A 24964-nucleotide genomic window follows, 5' to 3' on the forward strand; every position below is an offset into this window, starting at 1 on the left:
TGATGGGTGACACGTACGTAAGTATCCTGCCTGATCATCTGCATCCATTCATGTCCATTGTGCATTCCGACGGACTTGGGCAATTCAAGCAGGACAATGCGACACCCCACACATCCAGAATTGCTACAGAGTGACTCCAGGAACACTCTTCTGAGTTTAAACACTTCCGCTGGCCACCGAACTCTCCAGAACATTGACAAACTGCCTATTGGCTTCTGTCTCGGGTTCTTCGGCCGACGTTCATCTAATGATTTTTCTGACGTTTCGCCAGCACGAGTGGCTGGCATTGCAAAGCTTCACCCTCCATTGCCGGTGGTGAACTGGAGCCGAGCTCGCGGCCGCAGACTATATGTACCTGGCGCGCCAACGTCCGAGGGCTTCTCCGCGGTCATTTCCGGTGCGGTTCTCCTCTTGTTACCTGCGACGGTCGTTCGCTGCAGTACTGAAAGCCAGGATCCGTTTACCTTAAAGGCTTTCCTCTTTCTTGTTGAAACTGTTCGCGTGTTTTTGTATTTCTACAGCTTCTCTAAACAAGCGCGTGTGATAGTGCTTCTCTACAGCCAGAACTTCCGTGTCTGCGAATTTTATTACGTGGTCGGTCTCATTCAGTGCGTACTCTGCCACGGCCGATTTCTCCACCTGCCCCAACCTGCAAAGGTTGGGGAAGGTGGAGAAAGGATTCTTTCTTTCAGGAGTGCTAGTTCTGCAAGGTTCGCAGGAGAGCTTCTGTAAAGTTTGGAAGGTAGGAGACGAGATACTGGCAGAAGCTGTGAGTACCGGGCGTGAGTCGTGCTTCGGTAGCTCAGATGGTAGAGCACTTGCCCGCGAAAGGCAAAGGTCCCGAGTTCGAGTCTCGGTCGGGCACACAGTTTTAATCTGCCAGGAAGTTTAATATCTTCCTTGTTTGAAGTGCTCTGTACAGTCATTCGTATTTGCACTACAGGTGCGATTTGGCCTTGTAGATAGGAAAATTTTGTCATGCCCTGTACCTTCACGGCTTCTCCAGCTCTGTGTTGACCGTTCACTGGTATCATCTGCCTGTGAGACGGCTGTCGTTTCGTCTTTCCCCTTCGTGTACTTTTCAGTTGGAGCACAGTTTTTTTGCCGTGAAGATTGTACTATTCGACCTACAGTAAGCCCGTAGGAAGGTCGCCTTGATGTCTCGGGGATATATGATACCAGCTGCGTGATTACCATTTATCTGGCATGATTATCACCTTTTCGTGTTTATTACGATCATTTTCGTGTAATATATTACAGATGTTACTGACTGTGCCTTGTAATTAACCTAAACGGAAAGTAACAGAAAGAAAGCTGAAATGTTGAATTCGGTCTTCTGAAGTTGTTTCACTGCGGAAGATCGTAACACAGTACCTCCTTCCAACCATCGTGCGAATGCTAAAATGGCAGATGTAGAGATAACCGATCGACTAGGAATCGAATCCCGACCCTTTTTCTTTTTTTTTTCCCCTCTAGTGTGATTGAACCCCAGTCCATGAGATCAGTAGACAAGTATTTTCCGACCTTTTTTTCTGGTCACTTTTCTACCTACCTTTTTTTCTTTTCATTTGTTTATGATGCCATTAGGTCATTCCATGTCAAGTGTCCCAGTATAGAAGATGATCCCAGCTGGACCATCTTCAATTCTGATGAAATTTGTACAGGGTGTACCTGAGGGCCCTTCATGAACTTATGCGAAGTTTCAGGCTCACCTGCAACTTGGTTGAGGTGCTAGAACCATTTTCATGAAGACCACTTTTACAGAGAGCGAAAAGTCGTAAAGAAATCAAGTTTGGCATTCCACTGTTCCCAATGTAAAAGAGCTAGACTCTTGCTTCTGGGTATAGTGATACAGCTTTGTGTGCTCTATACACAAATGTTGCAAGTAGAGTTCAGAAAGTAATGCATTTGGCATAACCTCCGTTCGAAGTGGGCAACAAATCATGTCGCGAGGAATTTGCCCCATAGTTTAACGAGGCATAAGTAGTCGAGAAAGTGCGCTATGGACCTGGTCTTTTTCCAAACTATTGTCTGTCTGGGTGTTTAGTGCATCACAAATTTTGGCCTGGCTTGTGTGTTTCATTACTGTGCTACCATCCTGTAAATTTGCTAAAAAACATGAATGTATCAAAATAAATCCGTGTTCAAAGTCATGTATCTCAAAATGGACACCTGCCACATTACGTTCATTAACACCATTCAACAGAGCACATTTCATTCTATTAGAAAAATTTATTTTCATTTGGGTGTCTCTTTGGGTAAGGTGCAAAAAATTCGCCTAAACCATTGACCTTTTGGTAATTCGGAAAATCCTTGCGTTGGTCCATGGTGGCTATGACACTACCGATCTCAAAACTGGTAACCCCATCGCCAAGGGGCCACGCCCGATAGCCATGCAAGGTCATCCACGGGTGGGTTTCTGTACTGCAGGTTCCCAAGCCTGGAAGTGGGTGTCTAGCAGGTTCCCAAGCCGGAATGAGAATATCTAGCAGGTTCCTAAGTCTGAATGTGGGTATCTATTAGGTTCCCAAGCCTTTTTTGGGTCTCTCTGTGGTTCCCAAGACGTAATACAGAATTCTTTAATTGGTAACTGTTTTAAATTTTTTGCTGATGCCCAAAACTATTGGTTCCGGCAAACTACATTGCCGCCCCATCATTGAAGCAGCTGGAACTGGTATGACTGCAACTATCTGTTGTTCAGGGATCCAGCATATGTGTCTTCTAGTAGGCCAATGAAATGATTGAGCAGCTCCATGAGGATGCATGAAATTAATCAAAGCATCTTTTTCTTCACATGAAACTTCACAGATATTTCCTATCCACCATTTTCCATCATAAACGCAAGCAACATTCTGGCCAGACTGTAGTTCATCAATGGCATCATGTTTAGTAGCAACTTTAGCATATTGGTTAACATTTGCTATAAAGGATAATGTATCATTTGATACTCTGTGAATCTTAAGTCACTTTTCATCAATTGGTACAAAAGATCTGTTTGTCAATTGGGCGTTGAATGCTAGCCCTTCCTGCTAAACGCTTAACTGTGACCCCAAGTCTGTCACGTGGTTATTTCCCATGGCTTGTTCCGAAAAAATTCCATTCTGCAGTAATGCCAAAATTTATTTGATGATGGTAAAGATTTAGGAAGCTCTTAAAATTTTTATACTGTGCTGCAGAACCGTCGCTAAAATAATGAATATGCTTAATTTCTTCAAAAATGCACTTAAGGGATTTGATCAAGTACGTTAAAAACACATGCACTGCAGCTGTGTCATGTCGGAGGCAATCACTGACTATGCAGTGGCTGACACTCGAAATCCATTAATGTAATCAATTCTCTTGGTTTGAGACCTTCTTTAGTGAACTGCAAATGCTTGTTCTGATGCTTTGCAATGTAGTAGTGAGTAGAAAGGGCCAACAGTTTTGTAACTAATAGTTCAATAAATTCTTCAACTGTCATTTCTTTGGTTTCAAGCGTATCTCTATCAGTGTGAGTCCATTGTTTGAAATGAATTGTATCCTCAGGATAAATATCTGCAAAAGCGCTTTCCAAATATTCATTTAGAGCTTCTGTTCCTGGACATACTTCACAGCGATGAAGCATGCAATCCTTTGTTTCCAAATTACATACAATTTTGCTCAGTAAAATTATGTAATCTTCTTTTATTGGGCTATGTGCCAATATTAGTTTCACATTTTGATGTATTGTGCAGAGACAAACTGAATGTGAACCAGCTGTGCCTACAGTCACACACCACTTTGGCCTTAATTCACAAAATTTGGAAAATCCAATTTCCTGTCCATTTTTATTGCGGTACGCAACAAATATTTCTTTTAAGTTGCTCAGTAATAAGTATTTCTGTTTTTTAACCTTTTCTCCATCTACACGAACAGTAATACACTCTTTTTTCCTGCTCAAATCCGACTAAACTCTTCATCATAAAAATGTTCTATGACTCTTGCCTTGACATCCTCAGAAAGCTTTTTCCCACATTTACCTTTGGGCTGTGCCAATATTCCCTGTTCAGCTTTTAACTTTCTAGCCTTCCTTACCATTCTTCCTGGAACACAAAATTCTTCCATAGTCTTTTTGATAGACCAGCTTTGGGGAACTAAGGTCAAAATTTGAATTTTCTCATTATAATTTGATATATGTGATTTTTCTTTCAATTCTTGGATCAGCTGAATGTAATCTGAACAAGCCAAGCATTGCTTGCTTGTGGATGGTTGCTCCAGTTCACTGGGATCAAGTCCCCCAACTTCTGCAATTTTCTTAATAATTGCACCTTCAACCTGATGTATTTTGCGCTTTGCATATCCTTGTGTATCCCTTGCACCAATTCGTAGAAATTTTAATGGTGATATTCCAACAGATTTTAAGCTTGTATTCACATTGTGACCAACATCTTCATCTGACTGATATGTAACGCCCATTTGTGAATATTTCAGTGTATCAAATTCTTTTCTACAGGAAGGATACATTTTTGGCCTGATTTAATATGAGACATGGTTATCCTTTTTAGTAAGTCAGCTGTTTCTATGTTGATTGAGCGGAAGCAGCTTTTTCGTGCAGCAGTGTGGTTTTTCTTGCCAAATGGGTTGCAGCATGATCTTCGCAAAAATTCAAATCTTTTTAGGAGTAAAGCTTCATGATGGAAGAATAGTTGAATATTTTCAGTAGAGTGTAAACCACTCCGTCTAGTAATTAATTCTTGTTCTTCTAAGGAAAGTTGCTTTACAGCTTTCAGTCCTTTTAAGGCAGTGTATGTCATTAAATGGCATGGGGACCAGTATTTGCAAAACTGCATACATTAACTTGATCTTGTTCTTCCATTTCAGCAACAACTTGATATGCTTCAGACACTAAAAATCAAATTGTCGAGTCCTAAATAAAGAAAAGAAATAAAATTAATAAGCATTCAGCTTCCCAAAAATTATGTAGCAGTCTCTAGTACAGTTAAATGGTTAAATTTAGCAATGAACCTGCCACAGACAGGTTTAAAATACCGAATAAACAGCAAAATGAATATTTAAACAATGAAGACATAATCAACAAAATTCCAAATTTTAGGCGACGTTTTTGCACCTTACCCAGAGAGACACCCAAATGAAAATAGGTATTTCTAATAGAATGAAATGTGCTCTGTTGAATGGTGTTAATGAATGTAATGTGGTAGGTGTCCATTTTGAGATACATGACTTTGAACATGGGTATATTTTGATACATTCATGTTCTTTAGCAAATTTACAGGATGGTAGCACAGTAATGAAACACACAAGCCCCAAAATTTGTGATACACTAATCACCCAGATAGACAATAGTTTGGAAAAAGACCAGGTCCATAGCGCACTTTCTCCACTACTTATGCCTCGTTAAACTATGGGGCAAATTCCTCGCGTCATGATTTGTTGCTCACTTAGAACTTGAGATTATGCCATATGCATTGCTTTCTGAACTCTACTTGCAACATTTGTGTGTTGAGCACACCACGACTTTTCGCTCTCTGTAAAAGTGGTCTTCACGAAAATGGCTCTAGCACCTCAACCAAGTTACAGCTGAGCCTGAAACTTTGCATAAGTTCATGTAGGGCCCTCAGGTACATCCTGTACAAATTTCATCAAAATCGAAGATGGTCGAGCTGGGAGCCCTAGGACACTTCACGTGGAATGACCCCATTCCTTCTATCTCTTTTTTACTGTTAGTTAAGCCAGTGCCTCGGTGCGGTGTGTAGAGCCCATGAAGTCCATACCTAAATAACGAGGGATGGTAGCGACAGGGAGCTGGTCTGGTGCCACATCCTAGATTCCACATCCGGTATGCATTATCACCGACTTGCGGACGTTAAGGACACTATCCAAAATATGTCCACACTACTGGATCCATTGGATGGCGCTACTGAGTTCTGGTGTGTAGCGGACGAGCAGTGCGAGGGTTGGAAGTTTAATAGTGGCAACTATTTATTTACAGCTCGTACAAAATAGATTCGTGTTTCAAAGTTTTACTGACCTTCAAAGTAGTCACCAGCATTGTGTATAACCCGTTGCAAGCGATGTGCAAGTCCTAGGATACACTTAGCAGTGCCAGTTGCGTTGACAGCTCCAGCGGCTCGGTGTATTGCCCAACGAATTTGTAGCAGTTCTGAAGCGAATGCCGTGAAGTGTTTCCTTCAGTTTAGAAATCTAGTTGAACTCACGAGGGCTTAAGTCAGGGGAGTGCAGTAGGTGGTATAGCACTTAGCAGCCCCATCAGTTAAAAATCAGTGACAGCGTGCACTGCACATGAGTGAGCATTGTCCTGCAAAATGATTGTCAGGTCCTGCAGAAAGTGTCCATCACTTTAGTATTGATGCTGTTCATTTTTGGAACACAACCTACGACCAGTTGCCACTATTAAAGTTCCAACCCTCGTATATCATTGGCTTAGTCACTGCGGTAATAAGTATGATCGCACAAGGTGGGACCCAGTAGGCGACTTGTAAGTTCAGCAATGAGGGGCTCCAGTGCTAAGGCATACAGTAGCGGGGACACGGGGCATTCTTGACGCACAGAGTGGCATGTAGGAATCGGCCCAACAAGTTTCCCGTTGACCGAGACACGGAGACATTGGAAAGCAATAAACAGCGAATTACGTACACAAAGGAGGGCAGGAACACCAAATGCATCATGACCATAAGGAGGAATGGGTGTCGAACGTGACTGAAGACACTCATAAAATCAGTGGAGACCTGTACCACAGTAGCCAACAGACCACGGCTATTATGATGAGGTCAAGGCATTCTCCCAAAGCCTTCTGAAGTGTAGCCCCACAACCACGTGCAGTCTATTCCAGCGAAAGGACCTTAGGTAAGACAATGCATATGCACACCACTAAGAGACACGTGAAGATTTTATAATTCTCATTCTTTAATGTAAGAGGGACATATACAGAGACATTTGTTTCTCCCAATGGCTTAGACCAGTGACAATTTCGGACAGTATTGGGAAGGAAGGGGTGAAGAGTTCCTGAAGCACCTCCATCCAGCAAGTGAGCATTAAGGTGGTGAACGCCCAGTAGAACTCCACTGGAAGACTATCTCGCCCTAGCGACTTTTTCATTGCCCCCTTGTCACTCGCATCGACCACCTCGTCCGCGGCGATCACAGACACCATTAGTGTCGACTCTGCAGTGGTCAGGCTCCGTTCAAGAGTTGGGTAGAGGTCGTCAGGAATTGGCGCTGCCATCGTATCGTCGTCGTAAAAGTGACGTTAGTGGTCATCAGAGGCGGACACAACCCCCCTCTGCATTGTGTGGTGAGTACCATCTGAGATGGTGAGTGGAAAGACTAAAAGACAACGTCGACGACGATGGTCAGATGCAGCGATGACTGTGGACAACGATTCCTCGTGTAGAAGGTCCTTTCGTTGCGAGTATTCCACAGCGCCATACAATTTATCAAGTTGAGGAGTGAAGAGATAGGCTTTAGTACATTGGTGTTCTCTAAGGACATTGGGTGACGGGGGGAGTGCACTGAGCTTGTGAAGGACGATGTAGTGAAAGTTGATAGTGTCCCAACGCCACGCCACTGCTTCCTTGGCATATTGCGTGAAGACCTGTGTGATTGCAGGTTTTGCATACTTGAGCCACTAGTGCAACTTGGACATGTGCCCTGGGAGATGCTTTTCGCAAATGCCCATATAGTTGCAATACATTGTTGGCAGTGCGGATCTCCAAGAAGGGAAGTGTGTTAAGCTTCCAGAACCTTTTGCTGTGCCAGACCGACTGAGGTGGTAGAGTGAGCGTTCAGATGACGCAATGGTCTGAAAACGCAAGGGACAATTTTTCTGCTTGGGAGACTACGTTTCCAAGGTGGACAGAGACGTAAAATTAGTTGAGCCTGCTCGCAGAATATTCAGTATAATAAATGTAACCAGGTGTGTCGCCATGAAACTTGTCCCAAACGTCAATGAGATGAAAGTCGTCGACCAAGGTATGCAGCATTGGACACGGTGAACAACCAGGTATCTAATGTGACTTCTGAAATTTTCCCGGCGTATTTCTTCTTCTAATAATTTCCGGGTTTGCAGCCGGATCCCGTCGACATTCTGCCACGATATTTCGGCCCAGAGACGTCCGGCCATCATCAGGTGAGTACACAACTACTGAAGAGCCCAGTTGCAGTCGCGGTATTTATGCCGAATCTCGCGCTTGTGAAATGTACTGGCATCCTACAGCGCATGCGTCAGGTGTTGACATGCGCAGCATAGCCGAGTTGTACGTGCTGCCCTCGGTGGTGGAAATAAAGGTTCATCTAGTCATTGAGTATCGAATGACACTGTCGATTCCTCTGTGATTGTATAATTTTAATAACAGGATTCCAATTTTTATCCAGCTGAAAACCGTTGTCTCGATTTATAAGATTATTGGCAAGACGTATTTCCACTGATTCCTTGATTACGGAATCCCAAAAACCGGAAACCGGGGATAAAATTTTTGTTACATTGTATTCCATTGAATGTCCCAAAGAAATACAGTGCTCTGCTACTGCCGATTTTGACGGTTGCCGCAGACGGGTGTATCTTTCATGTTCTATACATCGTTCATGGACAGACAAGCGCGAGATTCGGCATAAATACCGCGACTGCACCTGGGCTCTTCAGTAGTTGTGTACTCACCTGATGATGGCCGGACGTCTCTGGGCCGAAATATCGTGGCAGAATGTCGACGGGATCCGGCTGCATACCCGGAAATTATTAGAACCAGGTATCTAGTTCGTCAGGTGGAGGATGCTTTTGCTATCACCACCCTCAAAGAAGCGATCATAGCAACCGAGAAACAGGGGAGCTATGTCGTATGTGAATAACTTGGAATGCTGCCAACAATTCGTGGAGCCAGTTGGGGCGTAGATATTCATGACGCGCGTGTCGAAGATGATTGCAGCCGTGCCCCTGATGGCTGTGAGGAGTTTTGTGTCCATGATAGAGATCCATTCACATATGTAAAAGGCCACTCCATATCCTGACTGACTGTCTACAGAAGTTTATGTGGCATACCCATAAACTGATGGTAGCATGGTGACAAGAACACCCTGACGAAGGGCGACATTGACATCAGATGCCCAAAGTATATCATGGAGGAGCTGCAGCTTTGGTACGGTGCCAGTAATATTGATGTTCAGAGTGGCGAACTGGTAAGACTGTGCTAGCAGTAATGGACGCATGTCTACCCTCGCCAGGGGTGGTGTGGAATGGGGACTGCAAGGAGGGCCCGTTCTGCTGGTCACTGTATGGCTATCCTGTATTAATGGACAACCTCTTTGGGGGGGGGGGGGGGGTTGATAGTTTTGTGGAGGAGTCCTTCGTCCTCCCCGCACACCCCTGTGCTGAGGGTCATCTTGTTGAGAGTGATCATGAGGCATCAACAAGGAGGAATGTGTCTCAGCTTGTGCATTGGTCGATACTATGCTTGTGTCAGTCTCCACTGGTTGCCTGTCCAGCAAAACGTGTTGGGTCATCACTAGTGCCATCCACTTACATTTGTGTGAGACCGTTGGCTGGTTGGACTGTTTCTCCATCATCATGGGTAAGAGTTTCGTGAAGACCTGTGGGCGCGCGACGACGAAGTTTCCGCCATTGCGGCGAGCGTTGTTCACACACCGGACGGCGGCAAGGAGGAGTGTCGATGTGGTTCGAAGGCTTCGATTGGTACTATGAAGAAATCAAGCATGGGGAGAGACGTCTGTGACGGAGTCCGGGTGGCGGCCGTGTCGTCAGGTGGAGCGACTGCATCATCCGAAGGGTGGTAGGATGGGGGGACATGCCGATCGGAGAGAAGACCCGACAGGCTGGGCGGCGCTGTAAGCATGGCGAGGGCCACCGTGTAAGTTACTGGTACGGTCAGAGTGGGTGGCACGGACGCTTCTGACAATGTGAGCTGCACGCTTCTGACAATGTGAGCTGCACGACACCTCGTTGGACGCATTCAGATTCCAAATGGCCCTCCTTCCTGCAACCAGAACAGTTGCTGGGCTGACTGTCATTACATTATGATGTCACAGCAACCCCCCCGATACAAAGGTAGGAGAGCACGCGACTCTGCAGACCGATACGAATCTACCTGACGCCTTTTAAGACGTGATAGGTTCGGAACTGTACTCACCGTTCGGCGACATGTTCCAGGACATTGCTGTATGGCTGGAGCGCCACAGTGATGGCGTCCGCAGGTAGTTGGAATGTCAACTCGAACGTTCGTATCGTTTGTGTGCCAAAACCGGCTTGAATGATGATAACTGGCCCTGCGTTGCTGTCAGAATGACAGAAACTAAGGGCCCGTTACCATAATTTAAGCTGGTCCACGTTTGGCCTCCTGTAGCACCCTGTGACACTACTAAATAGGGACAATTGCCTTCCGATTAGATCTTGTGGTGGTATTTTAACATCGTCCCGTTCAGTGTCAAGCAGTAGCAGCTGATCAGAGGAGGCAAGGGAGGCCTTTGTTAGTAGTAGTAATAGTAGTAGTAGTAATTGTTTTTACTGTGAACCTTAATGCACTTTTGTCATTGAGAGCGAAAGATATTAGCTTGTGTTATTTCTCTTAAACCGCCAGCACTAGGGAGCAAATAGTCGTTAGGAAAGCTAGGTATGTGTCCAATAGGGGAAGGAAAGGTGTTGCCCTGTGTGTTTGCTGACCTCCCCAAAATTCATGCCCATGATCCGTCACTGGTGTCAAGCTCCTTGGGACGGTCAAAGTTTGAACAAAAGGTGAAACATAAATTCGTTTTGCGATTGCTGTGCGCCATGCTGACCTATAAGGAAGTCGGTGCTTGAAGCGGACGAAGTAAACACAACACACGACACGTGCGTCCACAGTTCGTGGTCTAGTGGCTAGCATTGTTGCCTCTGGATCACAGGGTCCATTCCAGGCCGGGTTGGGGATTTTCTCTTCCCAGGGACTGGGTGTTTGTGGTGTCCTCATCATTTCATCATCATTCGTGAACATGGCGAGATTGGACTGAGCAAAGATTGGTACTTTGTACGTGCGCTGGTAACCGTGCAGTCGAGCGCTCCACAAAACAAACATCATTATCATCATCGACACGTGCCTCGCTAGCAGAGCGCTGGCGCCTGTCGTTCCGTAGCACGGCCGGCGGCAGACTGGCCACTCAGCTCCGGAGGCGCACAGGACACAAATGACAGGGAAGAAGAAGACGCTGTTTAACACCATGAGCTACATGAAACTTTGTCTAGTATCACGTACTGGTTTAATTATGAGAATGATATTCGCTAATTATCGGAAACGCTAGAGAATGAGAATCATTATTTAAGCGAATACATCGACGAAGAAGCACTGTTTGAAATCCTCAGATCTACTAGAGACGTACCTGGCCACCAAGAGACATCGTCTAGCTTAAGGGATTATAAATCGCGAAACACTGAAAATCTGGTTTAAAAAAGAAAGAAAAAAAAGGCTCTGAGCACTATGGGAGTCAACTTCTGAGGTCATCAGTCCCCTAGAACTTAGAGCTACTTAAACCTAACTAACCTAAGGACATCACTCACACGCACGTAGCGGTCGCGCGGTTCCAGACTGTAGCGCCTAGAACCGCTCGGCCACCCCGACCGGTTGAAAATCTGGTAAACCACCATTTAAATAAATAAGAGAGTGGAAAATCATCCATTACGCCTAACTAGCCTCTCGTTCTAATAACCGTCAACCCCAAGTGGTCAGTGCGCCAGGAAAAAGTACACGGACGGTCTAGCTACTACAGTCCCCAGGAAGACTGTGTCCTGTTTTTTCTCGTGGCACGTATCTCCCCTACACACGCGTCCTGCCAAAACTCATCAGTCACTGCCGCAATATAAAGCCGTTTGGCGTCTCTGTGCAGCTGTTGTCTCTTCACAGTGCCAGAGATACGCATGCATGTCCGATGGATCGGGCACTGCGGCAACTACAGGAGTCATTAAATACATGGAATGTATTCGCAGTTGCGATTGTGGACTACCGTATAGTGGAGTGACATTGAAAATTTGTGCAGGACGAGGATTCAAACCCGGATTTCACGCTTATCGCGAGCGGTCGCCTTACGTTTGGCTATCCGAGCTCGACTCACGTCCAGAGCCAAACTTCCGTATGTCGGCAACCATGTGTCTCCATCCTGTACTCGTACATCCATTATGTACATTCCCATACAGGGGAGACATTTTACTTGAAAGTCGTTTGCCCAGTATCGGCGGATAAATACGATAAGTAGAGTTCATGTGACGACTACAGCCGTCATGAAAGAATTGAAATGCATTCGCAGTTGCGAATATGGACACCATCAGCTGTACAATGAAATGACGACAATGAAAACTTTGTACCGGACTGGCACGCGAAACCGGATTTCCCACTAACCACAAGGGGTTACCTAACTGCTTTGGCTATCAGTGCACAATTCACGGCCAGACCCAAACTTTAATATGTCGTCGTTCCTGCGTAACAGCCTGTACTCTTACGTACATGGTGTAAGTCCCGTACAGGGGAGGACATTTTAATTGAAAGTCGCTGCTTATTATCTGCGAATAACAACACAGCCACTGCAATGTCGTGTTGTCTATAGCGGTGCGGAATTGGAACATCTTCAGGCTTAAACTTCAGTCGGCGGAAGACAGAATTTAATTTTTCAAACCTTTTCATAATCCAAATATGTAAAATGTATCGAGCACACGCTTGCATGTGCAACTGAAAACGAAACGGCACATTTACGACCATTTATCCATTTCTATTTCGTCTGATTGTCCTTATGTATTATGTGAAACACATTTCGTAGCTATATCCGTTGCCTGAAGTGGTTAGAACAACGCGCGATCGCAGAGCGAACCATTATTTTTCACTGTCACCTTTTTTTAAAACGTACTCTCAAAACTCCTCAGTAAACTGGCAACTGTAGTGTAACTATTAACTCACTCGCCAGTCATCGATGAGAACACAGGCGTCAATAGCCATGTATTCACTCAAGAAACGCAGTGAAATCGCAGTGGATTATGGCAACGACGGGCGTCAGAGCTGTGACTGGGTTAACTCTGAACGTCGGCATCACAGCTTGCTAGTGCTCACACACCCAATGTATTCTGGTAATCACGCCATAGACTCTCCCTTCAACAGAAATCGTATGTTTTCCCCCTCCTGGCCTCAAAAAATTAATCCAACACTGTGGCGTTGTATCACTGGAAACTTTGGAATAGTGATGGGGAGCTCGTGAATGAGTCGTTCAAATGAACGCTTCACTCCAGTGAAGTGTGAACTAACCACTCAATTTCAATGAGCTGGTACTTCAAACTCTCCACAGATAGCACACTCCACACTTTTTTTCTAGTTCGTTCACTCACTCTCTTCCCCTCTCCCTCTCCCACTACATTGGCGCTACGTCACTCATTCTCCCTTCACTTCAGTCCTCCCTCTACTGCCTGTCGACGAATCGCGCGGTGAAATACACTGACAACAACAGTTGCACTTTGCTTTCCCATCACCTAAATCAGCGAAGAAACCCCAAATTTCACTACTTCTACGCGATCGCGAGTTGCTAGCCATTGTATAAGCGTGAACAGACACAAAAATTGCTTTCCGAATAAAATAAAGAGGGGTTTTACCTGAAATCGTACCAATGACTACAGGTGACAGTTTGCGTTTTGAATTTAGAGGGTTATTATTCTCAACAAAAATAAAATCTACAGGAAAACTTCTGAATAATTACGTAACGTAGGTATATAGACTTTTGACAGTGGTAAACATACTCATTCTATTTTGGATTAAATTTTAAAAGGAACATAAAATTGGACTGAATTTCGTTAGTAGCCCTAGTTTTCAGTCCATAAATACAACAAATAAGATTTCACTTGTTAGATGAAGACTCTTTTTGGCGCTTCATGAGAAAATGTCGAGCAAGGTTAAACGTAATACCTTCTTTATATGTGACAGGCTTCTCTATTTATCTTTCCTTTGTCCTCTTCGACCATGCTGTATTTAAGTTAACTCAGACGCTGTAAGACGCAAAACGTTGCGTGGACGTTACTTCGTAGTTCGGCCATCTGTTGGTAAAATTGTGAAGTATTACGAAGCTTTATTGTACGAGCGAGGCGAAGCGAGCGTAGCCGCGGCTGAGCGGCGAACTGGACAACTTCGCCAGGCTTCCGTACTTCATGAATGAACTACTTCATTTGAACACTTCTCGGCAAAGAGTGAAATGAATGAAGTACTTCACGGGAATGAACGAGTTCGACCCATCTCTACTTTGGAAGATGTCATGGGTTACACATGCAACAGGAGGGCTCAATACGGTCGAAAGGCACACGACACGACTTCAGGCAAACACGAACCGCAGGGAGCGGGAAGCGTAGGGGAAAGGTATAGCCTTACTTCCCTTGTACAGTGGGGTAGGGGTAGCGATGGAACGGCATAAAAATAAGTAACCGGCAACGCCGAGCGATCAGCTAACAACTGAGACGTGGAGATAATAAACGGGGCTTGTCGTCATTTTTGGGGTATGAGTTATTACTGTAGTTCTTTTCACACGATTCTGCATCTGTTGATTCTAAAATGGGACTAATTGAGTGACTTTTTCCCTATGTACACTAGTGTTGAAATTTCGTTTCGTGCAGAAAGAGGAGTTGTCACAGAGACATGTCCCTATACCGCACGAAAGAACTTCTGGCTGCAGTAAACAGTTGTGAGATTTCAAAATGTCTTCGGTGATGACAATTTACATGAATTTAGAAGGAACAAACGACGCCCTGAATTGTGAACGAGAAATGTGATAAAAGAAGGTTGTGGATTGGGAGCGTACCAACTGGAAAGGAAACATTGTTCCTAAAAGGGGAACAGGTGCAGATTGCAAGTAAATAGTCATGAAATGCTCATTGTTTGTATCCTCTGTACGCAATACACTGACGGAAAGAAATCGCAACACCAAAACATAATTAATGTAGAGTAATTTAATTTCTTGAACACTTTTAACTGGGTGACATTTAAGTGATTAACATTGCAAAATCACATGTTAATGGTTTCGCGAGGTAAGGCGTTGCAAATGTAAATTTCGTTACGTTAATAACGGTGCAACCGCCAGAATGTCGAGTGCAAGTGATGATCGAGAGGATAACTGTGCTTAAAAGAAGTGTACGGATACCAGTGACTGTATGCTGGCCCCAGTTTTGATTGTACAAGAGGTGAGATCCTTCCTACAAGGAGGGCTGAAGTCGTAGTGTAACACTGAAACTGCTAGCAAAAATAAAATAAAACTGGAAATTTAGATGGCTGTAGATTGTGTGATTTGACATTTAAAATCTCCCATGCTGTAAATCAAGGTACTATAAAGGATATTGACTGACATTATATTGCCTATTTAGGTATGTAATGTTTAATTATGAATATTTATACAAGTAATAGGAATGTGTACAAACGTGTTGAAATGATAAAAAAGAATATTTTGTTTGAAAATACAGTTACGTGGTATTTATGGCATTGAAACACAGGATGACACGCGTAAAGCAGAAATACTAAACACCTTTTTCCAAAGCTGTTTCACAGAGGAAGACCGCACTGCATTTCCTTCACTAAATCCTTGCACAAACGAAAAAATGGCTGACATCGAAATAAGTGTCCAAGGAATAGAAAAGCAACTGAAATCACTTAACAGAGGAAAGTCCACAGGACCTGACGGGATACCAGTTCGATTCTACACAGAGTATGCGAAAGAACTTGCCCCCTTCTAACAGCCGCGTACCGCAAGTCTCTAGAGGAACGGAAGGTTCCAAATGATTGGAAAAGAGCACAGGTAGTCCCAGTCTTCAAGAAGGGTCGTCGAGCAGATGCGCAAAACTATAGCCCTATATCTCTGACATCGATCTGTTGTAGAATTTTAGAGCATGTTTTTTTTCTCGCGTATCATGTCATTTTTGGAAACCCAGAATCTACTTTGTGGGAATCAACATGGATTCCGGAAACAGCGATAGTGTGAAACCCAACTCGCTTTATTTGTTCATGAGACCCAGAAAATATTAGATACAGGCTCACAGGTAGATGCCATTTTCCTTGACTTCCGGAAGGCGTTCGATACAGTTCCGCACTGTCGCCTGATAAACAAAGTAAGAGCCTACGGAATATCAGACCAGCTGTGTGGCTGGATTGAAGAGTTTTTAGCAAACAGAACACAGCATGTTGTTCTCAATGGAGAGACGTCTACAGACGTTAAAGTAACCTGTGGCGTGCCACAGGGGAGTGTTATGGGACCATTGCTTTTCACAATATATATAAATGACCTAGTAGATAGTGTCGGAAGTTCCATGCGGCTTTTCGCGGATGATGCTGTAGTATACAGAGAAGTTGCAGCATTAGAAAATTGCAGCGAAATGCAGAAAGATCTGCAGCGTATAGGCACTTGGTGCAGGGAGTGGCAACTGACCCTTAACATAGGCAAATGTAATGTATTGCGAATACATTGTATGATTATATGGTAGCGGAACAAACACTGGTAGCAGTTACTTCTGTAAAATATCTGGGAGTATGCGTGCGGAACGATCTGAAGTGGAATGATCATATAAAATTAATTGTTCGTAAGGTGGGTGCCAGGTTGAGATTCATTAGGAGAGTCCTTAGAAAATGTAGTCCATCAACAAAGGAGGTGGCTTACAAAACATTCGTTCGACCTATACTTGAGTATTGCTCATCAGTGTGGGATCCGTACCAGGTCGGGTTGACAGAGGAGATACAGAAGATTCAAAGAAGAGCAGCTCGTTTCGTCACAGGGTTATTTGGTAAACGTGATAGCGTTACGGAGAATTTTAGCAAACTCAAGTGGCAGACTCTGCAAGAGGCGCTCTGCATCGCGGTGTAGCTTGCTGTCCAGGTTTCGAGAGGGTGCGTTTCTGGATGAGGTATCGAATATATTGCTTCCCCCTACTTACACCTCCCGAGGAGATCACGAATGTAAAATTAGAGATTCGAGCGCGCACGGAGGCTTTTCGGCAGTCGTTCTTCCCGCGAACCATACGCGACTGGAACAGGAAAGGGAGGTAATGACAGTGGCACGTTAAGTGCCCTCAGCCACACACAGTTGGGTGGCTTGCGGAGTATAAACGTAGATGTAGTAGTTGTAGACCGTTATTTAAATCAAAAACGGGATGTGTTAGTCATTTTCCATTACCATTTTTTGTTCTTTGCCTTTATTCTGTGATTACGGATTTTGGTGTTCTTCCTGATGGGCATGTGGGGTAACTTTAAGGACTGGGAGTGATGCTATTCATCACTGTACAGTTTTTTTTTCTTTCTTTTCTTCAATATATCTCAAAACTACTGTTGAGTCACCTGTCCGCTGGTTCATCTCAACACCTGAGTAATGACAGAATGGTGTTGAAAACTGTACCGTTGCGCCCTCTGCCGGCAGGAGGAGATGGAGGACCGGCCGCGGGTGTCGACGCTCATCTCCTCGCTCGCCAACTACAGCAACACCATCCCCGCCGCCACCGACCCTGACGCCAAGCCTGCGCCGTCCGCGCGCATGGGCACCCTCATCGGCGTCTACCTGCCCTGCATACAGAACATATTCGGCGTCATCCTCTTCATCCGTCTCACCTGGGTCGTCGGCACCGCCGGCGCCTTTATGGGGTTCCTCATCGTGCTCACCTGCTGCTGCGTCGTAAGTACCCGCCATTATACTTCCGGCCGCTTCAGATGAAGCATCGAAGCCATATGTTGTTGTTGTTGTTGTTGTTGTGGTCATCAGTCCTGAGACTGGTTTGATGCAGCCCTCCATGCTACTCTATCCTGTGCGAGCTTCTTCATCTCCCAGTACCTGTTGCAGCCTATATCCTTCTGAATCTGCTTAGTGTATTCATCTCTTGGTCTCCCTCTACTACGGTTTTTACCCTCCACGCTGCTCTCCAGTACTAAATTGGTGATCCCTTGATGCCTCAGAACATGTCCTACCAACCGATCCCTTCTTCTGGTCAAGTTGTGCCACAATCTCCTCCCCAATTCTATTCAATACCTCCTCATTAGTTATGTGATCTACCCATCTAATCTTCAGCATTCTTCTGTAGCACCACATTTCGAAAGCTTCTATTCTCTTCTTGTCTAAACTATTTATCGTCCATGTTTCACTTCCATACATGGCTACACTCCATACAAATACTTTCAGATACCACTTCCTGACGCTTAACTCCTTTACTACTTTAAGTGTCTCATTTCCTAATCTAATTCCCTCTGCATCACCTGACTTAATTCGACTACACTCCATTATTCTCGTTTTGCTTTTGTTGATGTTCATCTTATATCCTCCTTTCAAGACACTGCCCATTCCGTTCAACTGCTCTTCCAAGTACTTTGCTGTATCTGACAGAATTATTATGTCATCGGCGAACCTCAAAGTTTTTATTTCTTCTCCATGGATTACCTACTTCGAACTTTTCTTTTGTTTCCTTTAATGCTTGCTCAATATACAAATTGAATATAATCGGGGAGAGGCTACAACCCTGTCTCACTCCCTTCCCAACCACTGCTTCCCTTTCACGTCCCTCGACTCTTATAACTGCCATCTGGTTTCTGTACAAATTGTAAATAGCCTTTCGCACCCTGTATTTTACCCCTGCCACCTTCATAATTTGAAAGAGAGTATTCCAGTCAACATTGTCAAAAGCTTTCTCTAAGTCTACAAATGCTAGAAACGTAGATTTGCCTTTCCTTAATCTTTCTTCTAAGGTAAGTCGTAGGGTCAGTATTGCCTCACGTGTTCCAACATTTCTAAGGAATCGAAACTGATCTTCCCCGAGGTCGGCTTCTACCAGTTTTTCCATTTGTCTGTAAAGAATTCGTGTTAGTATTTTGCAGCTGTGACTTTATTAAACTGATAGTTCGGTAATTTTCACATCTGTCAACACCTGCTTTCTTTGGGATTGGAATTATTATGTTATTCTTGAAGTCTGAGGGAATTTCGCATGTCTCATACATCTTGCTCACCATATGGTAGAGTTTTGTCAGGACTGGCTCTCCGAAGGCTGTCGGTTGTTCTAATGGAATGTTGTCTACTCCCGGGGCCGAAGCCATATAGCCAAGTTGTAATATTAGTTCCCCCATGTTTGGGGATCGTTGCTGCCCCGCAACTATGTACTGAATCGATGAATAACAGTTCCGGTTGCTAAGAGATTCGTTATTTTACTCTGCTACTAACTCGGCTTTTATATTGAAACAAATTTTTTGTGGAGCCTGAATCTTGGCATACAATAGGTAACGTGCAGTACAGGGTCAAAATTTAAACAGTGCGCACTTCCTCCAGCCAAGACAAATTCAGCAAATCGTTTGGTTCTTTTACATTGGATGGGATCTTGGGCGGACCTTAGGCGCCTTATAAAAGCACCATTTGTTCATGGGTAAGAAAAGTCGAAAGAAGGCCCCAGGAGTAGACAACATTCCATTAGAACTACTGACGGCCTTGGGAGAGCCAGTCCTGACAAAACTCTACCATCTGGTGAGCAAGATGAATGAGACAGGCGAAATTCCCTCAGACTTCAAGAAGAATATAATAATTCCAATCCCAAAGAATGCAGGTGTTGACAGATGTGAAAATTACCGCACTATCAGTTTTATAAGTCACAGCTGCAAAATATTAACATCAATTCTTTACAGACGAATGGAAAAACTGGTAGAAGCTGACCTCGGGGAAGATCAGTTTGGATTCCGTAGAAATATTGGAACACGAGAGGCAATACTGACCTGACGACTTATCTTAGAACAAAGATTAAGAAAAGGCAAACCTACGTTTCTAGAATTTGTAGACTTAGAGAAAGCGTTTGACAATGTTGACTGGAATACTCTGTTTCAAATTCTAAAGGTGGCAGAGGTGAAATACAGGGAGTGAAAGGCTATTTACAATTTGTACAGAAACCAGATGGCAGTTATAAGAGTCAGGGGACATGAAAGGGAAGCAGTGGTTGGGAAGGGAGTGAGACAGGGTTGTAGCCTGTCCCCGATGTTATTCAATCTGTATATTGAGCAAGCAGTAAAGGAAACAAAAGAAAAGTTCGGAATAGGTATTAAAATCCATGGAGAAGAAATAAAAACTTTGAGGTTCGCCGATGACATTGTAATTCTGTCAGAGACAGCAAAGGACCTGGAAGAGCAGTTGAACGGAATGGACAGTGTCTTGAAAGGAGGATATAAGATGAAACTCAACAAAAGCAAAACAAGGATAATGGAATGTAGCCGAATTAAGTCGGGTGATGCTGAGGGAATTAGGCTAGGAAATGAGACACTTAAAGTAGTAAAGGAGTTTTGCTATTCGGGGAGCAAAATAACTGATGATGGTCGAAGTAGAGAGTATATAAAATGTAGACTGGCAACGGCAAGGAAAGCGTTTCTGAAGAAGAGAAATTTGTTAACATCGAATATAGATTTAAGTGTCAGGAAGTCGTTTCTGAAAGTATTTCTATGGAGTGTAGCCATGTATGGAAGTGAAACATGGACGATAAATAGTTTGGACAAGAAGAGAATAGAAGCTTTCGAAATGTGGTGCTACAGAAGAATGCTGAAGGTTAGATGGGTAGATCACATAACTAATGAGGAGGTATTGAATAGAATTGGGGAGAAGAGGAGTTTGTGGCACAACTTGACCAGAAGAAGGGAGCGGTTGGTAGGACATGTTTTCGGGCATCGAGGGATCACAAATTTAGCATTGGAGATCAGTGTGGAGGGTAAAAATCGTAGAGGGAGACCAAGAGATGAATGCACGAAGCAGATTCAGAAGGATGTAGGTTGCAGTAGATACTGGGAGATGAAGAAGCTTGCACAGGATATGGTAGCGTGGAGAGCTGCATCAAACCAGTCTCAGGACTGAAGACCACAACAACAACAACAAGAAAAGTATCTGTTGTTGTGTTGACCACTTTGTTGTTGCGATGGCCACTTCTGTAATTTTTCTGTTCATGGCAGCATGTCGAAACTTTTACCGTAAGTTTTTAAGATTATATTCTCTGGACACTCAGAAACTTTTTTCGATATCATTATCTGTTACCGATATCCAGGGGTTTAAAATTACCGTACTTGTGCAGAAAACAGCAAAAACGGGTTTGTAACCGTTTTGCGCCATGGTTCGCAGTTATCTAAATAACTAACGATAGAAAATGGCTCAAATTGTAACTATGTAATCTTCAGACGTTAATCTAGAAACGCCATTTTCTCGTTTTCGAAAATCTGTGTCCGTTATCAAGATACGCTCGAAATACCATGATTTTTGAGTACCAAATATACCAGCTGGGGGAGGATGGCCACTTCAGTAATTTATGTTATTTGCAAATCGTCGAAATTTTCACCATATGTTCTTAAGATACAATTCTCAGGGAACTGTGAAACACTTTTCAGTATCATTATCCGTTATAGATCGAGAGGTTCAAGATTACCGTGCTTCCTCGCGTACAATATCCACTCAACATCCGGTCTGATGCGTGAATATTGTTTTAACTGACGCACTGAATATTTAGCAAGCGTTCTGGAGTAATCGCAAGTGCTCTGAAGTCACCAAACGACGATTTTAGTCAGAATTTTTCACCAATAAAACTTTATGACTTGCTTTTTCTATATAATGGGCACTGCGCGACTATCCAGACAAGCCCAAAGTGATAGTACGGTGACAAAAAATGGGCTGAAAATGATGTTGACATGCCTGAAAATGATTTAAAATGACTGCAAAAAAATGTATAACAGGATTCAATAAAAAATTTCTTGTAAGATGGTTTAATCTCTTAAGATACAAATCATGAGATGGGCGTTTCTATGAGTAGCAATGTATGAGCGAAGTATCCAGAAAAAATGTAAAGCAAACCATTTTATGCTAACCTTATATTCTGTGCACTTGTTTGTTGTTTGTATGTGTCAAAGTATGTAAATAAAGTGTCAAAACTTCACTGACCTAGCAAGGAAAATTAGAGAGCTAGTGGTAAAATGCTCCTCTCAGAGAACGAAGAAAAGTGAATACGTTCCTCTTTCAAATACTGTTGACAGAAGAGAGGGGAATCAGCTGCCTCGGCCCTTATTCCGCTTCCTTCACAACAAATTTTGTGATGTGAACGTCTTCGTGGTTTTATGTGCTGTAAGGGAGTAGCAGAGAGGAAGTGAGGTGGGAGAGAGAGTAGTAAATGCCACTGGGAGAGAAAGAGATTAAGGTGCCAGTGATGGTGTGAGAGAAAAAGTGGCTTTGAAAGAGAGATAGACGAAGACAGAAGGAGGGGGAGCCACCTTTTTTTATGCTCTGACAGGAGCATTTTTCCTCTGGTTCAATTATTATCATACTTGAAGCCAGAATCATACACTTAGGTTTTTTTAAGGAACAATTGAAACTAGAGTACAGCCTCTCTTGATATTAAAAAAAGAGGAGGGGATTTGGAAAACTCTTCCTTTACTGGTAGAAAACTACAAAGGAAGTCTCAAGCATGTTTTCTTCTTTGACTCAACAAAAGAAATACCGTACTTTTTTTCCTCGCTCTTATATCAAGTCAATTCTGGTGAACCCGTTGTCTGCACTCATATTTCTACCTGACTGGTAGATAGATTCATACAGTCGTAGAATAAAATCGGTAGGTCTTTTACTTATGTGGTGTAACGCTTCTGGTTGCCATCCAGAGTGTTTCCAAGGCGTACAGGTAAATACCCGGAAATTCACAAGAGCATATAAAGGATGACAATTATTGAACTGTATGAAGAAACGTAAATTAGTTACAAACTACGGCCTGCATACATTATATTCAATGTCACTACAGATATTCAGATTTAGGTTACGAATGTTCGATATGTCTGCTATCATTGACGATGATGTGGCACAGACGAATAGCGAAGTTCCGCATGACCCGCCGAAGTGTCGGAACATCAGTGATGTCGATGACATCCCGAATGGCTATTTTCAGCTCAAGAGTAGTTTTGGGGTTATTGCTGTACATCTTGTCTTTAATATAGCCCCACAAAAAGGAGTCGCATGTGTTAAGATCTGGAGAATATGGCGGCCAATCGAGGGACGTGCCGGTGGCATCTTGGTACAACACCGGAGCCAGAATGCAGTCCCCAAAGCAAAAATGACATCAAAACCTCAACTGCTTCAATGGGGTAGAGCTCTGTCTTGCATGAACCACATCTTGTCGAAATCAGGGTCACTTTGGTTAACGGAGATGTTATCATCTTTCAAAACTTTTATGTACCATTCAGTAGTCACCATATCGTCAATGAATACTGCACCGATTATTTCTTGACTGGACATTGCGAACCAAACAGTCACCTGTCGAGCGTGAAGAGACCCCACGATCGAAAAATGCAGTTTCTCAATCCTCCAAATGCACCAGCTTTGCTTATTGACGAACCCGTCCAAATGAAAGCGGACGTCATTGCTGAACCAAACAACAACGCGCGTACTAATTCCGGTGGCCAACCATGCAGTTTTATCCTAATGCAAATCGTTCAGAAGTTATGACGATTTTATTTCAGGTAGGTCAACAATTATCCCCCTGTGTTAATGCCATATCTGTTTGGTTTGCCGGGTATATATCCAAAAAAAGCTGTAGACTGCCAGAAAAATGTTGATTTTGATCCCATGATGACATACATCACTGGAGATAGTAGATGTATTGATAATGGTTTCAACAACGTCTGTCAACAAATAGCGTAGTGGCATAGCTACCACAGTGCAGTCTGTGCCTACCATTTAATGGGGAATGCTCATGGCTAGAAAACTGTGTAGTACAAACGTGTGAAGCAAGCAGGCAACCATGCCATGGAGACTCACTTGTACTACATACAGCCAAATGAACGAGCTTGAAAGGTGTTACATTGTGATCATGAGTGGTGGGATGGTCCTTTGGGAGAATTGCCACACAAGTTGGACGTGCTGTGTCATTTGTACAATGATGCAGGTATTAGTGGTCATGTGGACATTCTTACACCCATAGATGAGTTTCTGGACGTTCACGCAACACGTCTGTCTGGATCGCCGTATTGTAAGGGAGCAGTGGCAGATCGTACAGTTACCGCAGTAGAGATAAAAAGGCTTGTGAGCCCAAACATGTCAACACAGCTGTTATGAACTTTGTGGGACTACAGGCATACACACCTCTAGCCCACTCACACTGCAGTGTCGACGTACACGGCTCAACTGGTGCCATCATAGGATTGCTTGGAAGATGGAATGGTGTGCTGTAGTCATTCAGAGCTGCACACAAGTGATGGTCATTTATGCATATGACGTAGACCTGGCGCACGTTGTCGCATAGAGTGCATTCATCCAAGACACATCAGCCCCAAACCAGGCCTTATGGTCTGGGGTGCGATAAGTTACAACTCTCGTTTTCTTTCGCTAACCAGTGCTCTGTAAGTGCAGAATGTTGTTAGATCCATTCTTTTTCCATTCTTGCAACAGGAAGGTGATGTGTTGTTACAACAGGATAATTCTCGCCCACACACTGCCCCTAAAACTTAATGTAATCAGCAAGATACGCAGCAAATTCCCTGGTCAGCACAATCTCTGGACTTGTCTCTAATCGAGCACATGTGGGATATGATAGGACGAGAACTGACTCTTGCAGCTTGTCGACCAACAACTTCTAACTGAACAACCTGAATAGGTCAAGCAGGCACAGCATAACATACCCATGGACAGTATTCGCAGTGTGTATGATCGATTGGATGCCAGACTGCACCACGTACTAACGCGTGTGTTTCGGCAATGGTCAAAAACCTTTGTGCTGTTGATCTGTAAAGGTAATCATTTCACGTCCATGTACATTGATGCAACAGCAACTCTTGAGCGAATTGGAAACCTCTGAAAGGATGTACTAATTTTCTCTGCCATTGTATTTTCTTAATGGTACATAACTTTGGACAGTTCTGTAGTAACAGAGAATATATCCCGAATCGCTTTTTGTTGTGTAACTGTCCCTTTTCATCATGAGTCACATGAATGACAAATCTGAGACATTGTATGAT

General features: G+C 43.7%; 1 protein-coding gene across 1 annotated transcript in view; it reads left to right on the forward strand.

The window, feature by feature from the left end:
• LOC124616271 (solute carrier family 12 member 6) overlaps nucleotides 1-24964 on the forward strand; it is a 255635-nt gene that overhangs the window by 62162 nt on the left and 168509 nt on the right. Inside the window, exon 3 of the mRNA XM_047144575.1 lies at nucleotides 17394-17645. Within this exon, the coding sequence (XP_047000531.1) occupies nucleotides 17394-17645 (252 nt within the window). The remainder of the gene's footprint in view (nucleotides 1-17393; nucleotides 17646-24964) is intronic.

This window comes from Schistocerca americana, chromosome 5 (genome assembly GCF_021461395.2).
Source record: "Schistocerca americana isolate TAMUIC-IGC-003095 chromosome 5, iqSchAmer2.1, whole genome shotgun sequence".
Taxonomy (NCBI): Eukaryota; Metazoa; Arthropoda; class Insecta; order Orthoptera; family Acrididae; genus Schistocerca; species Schistocerca americana.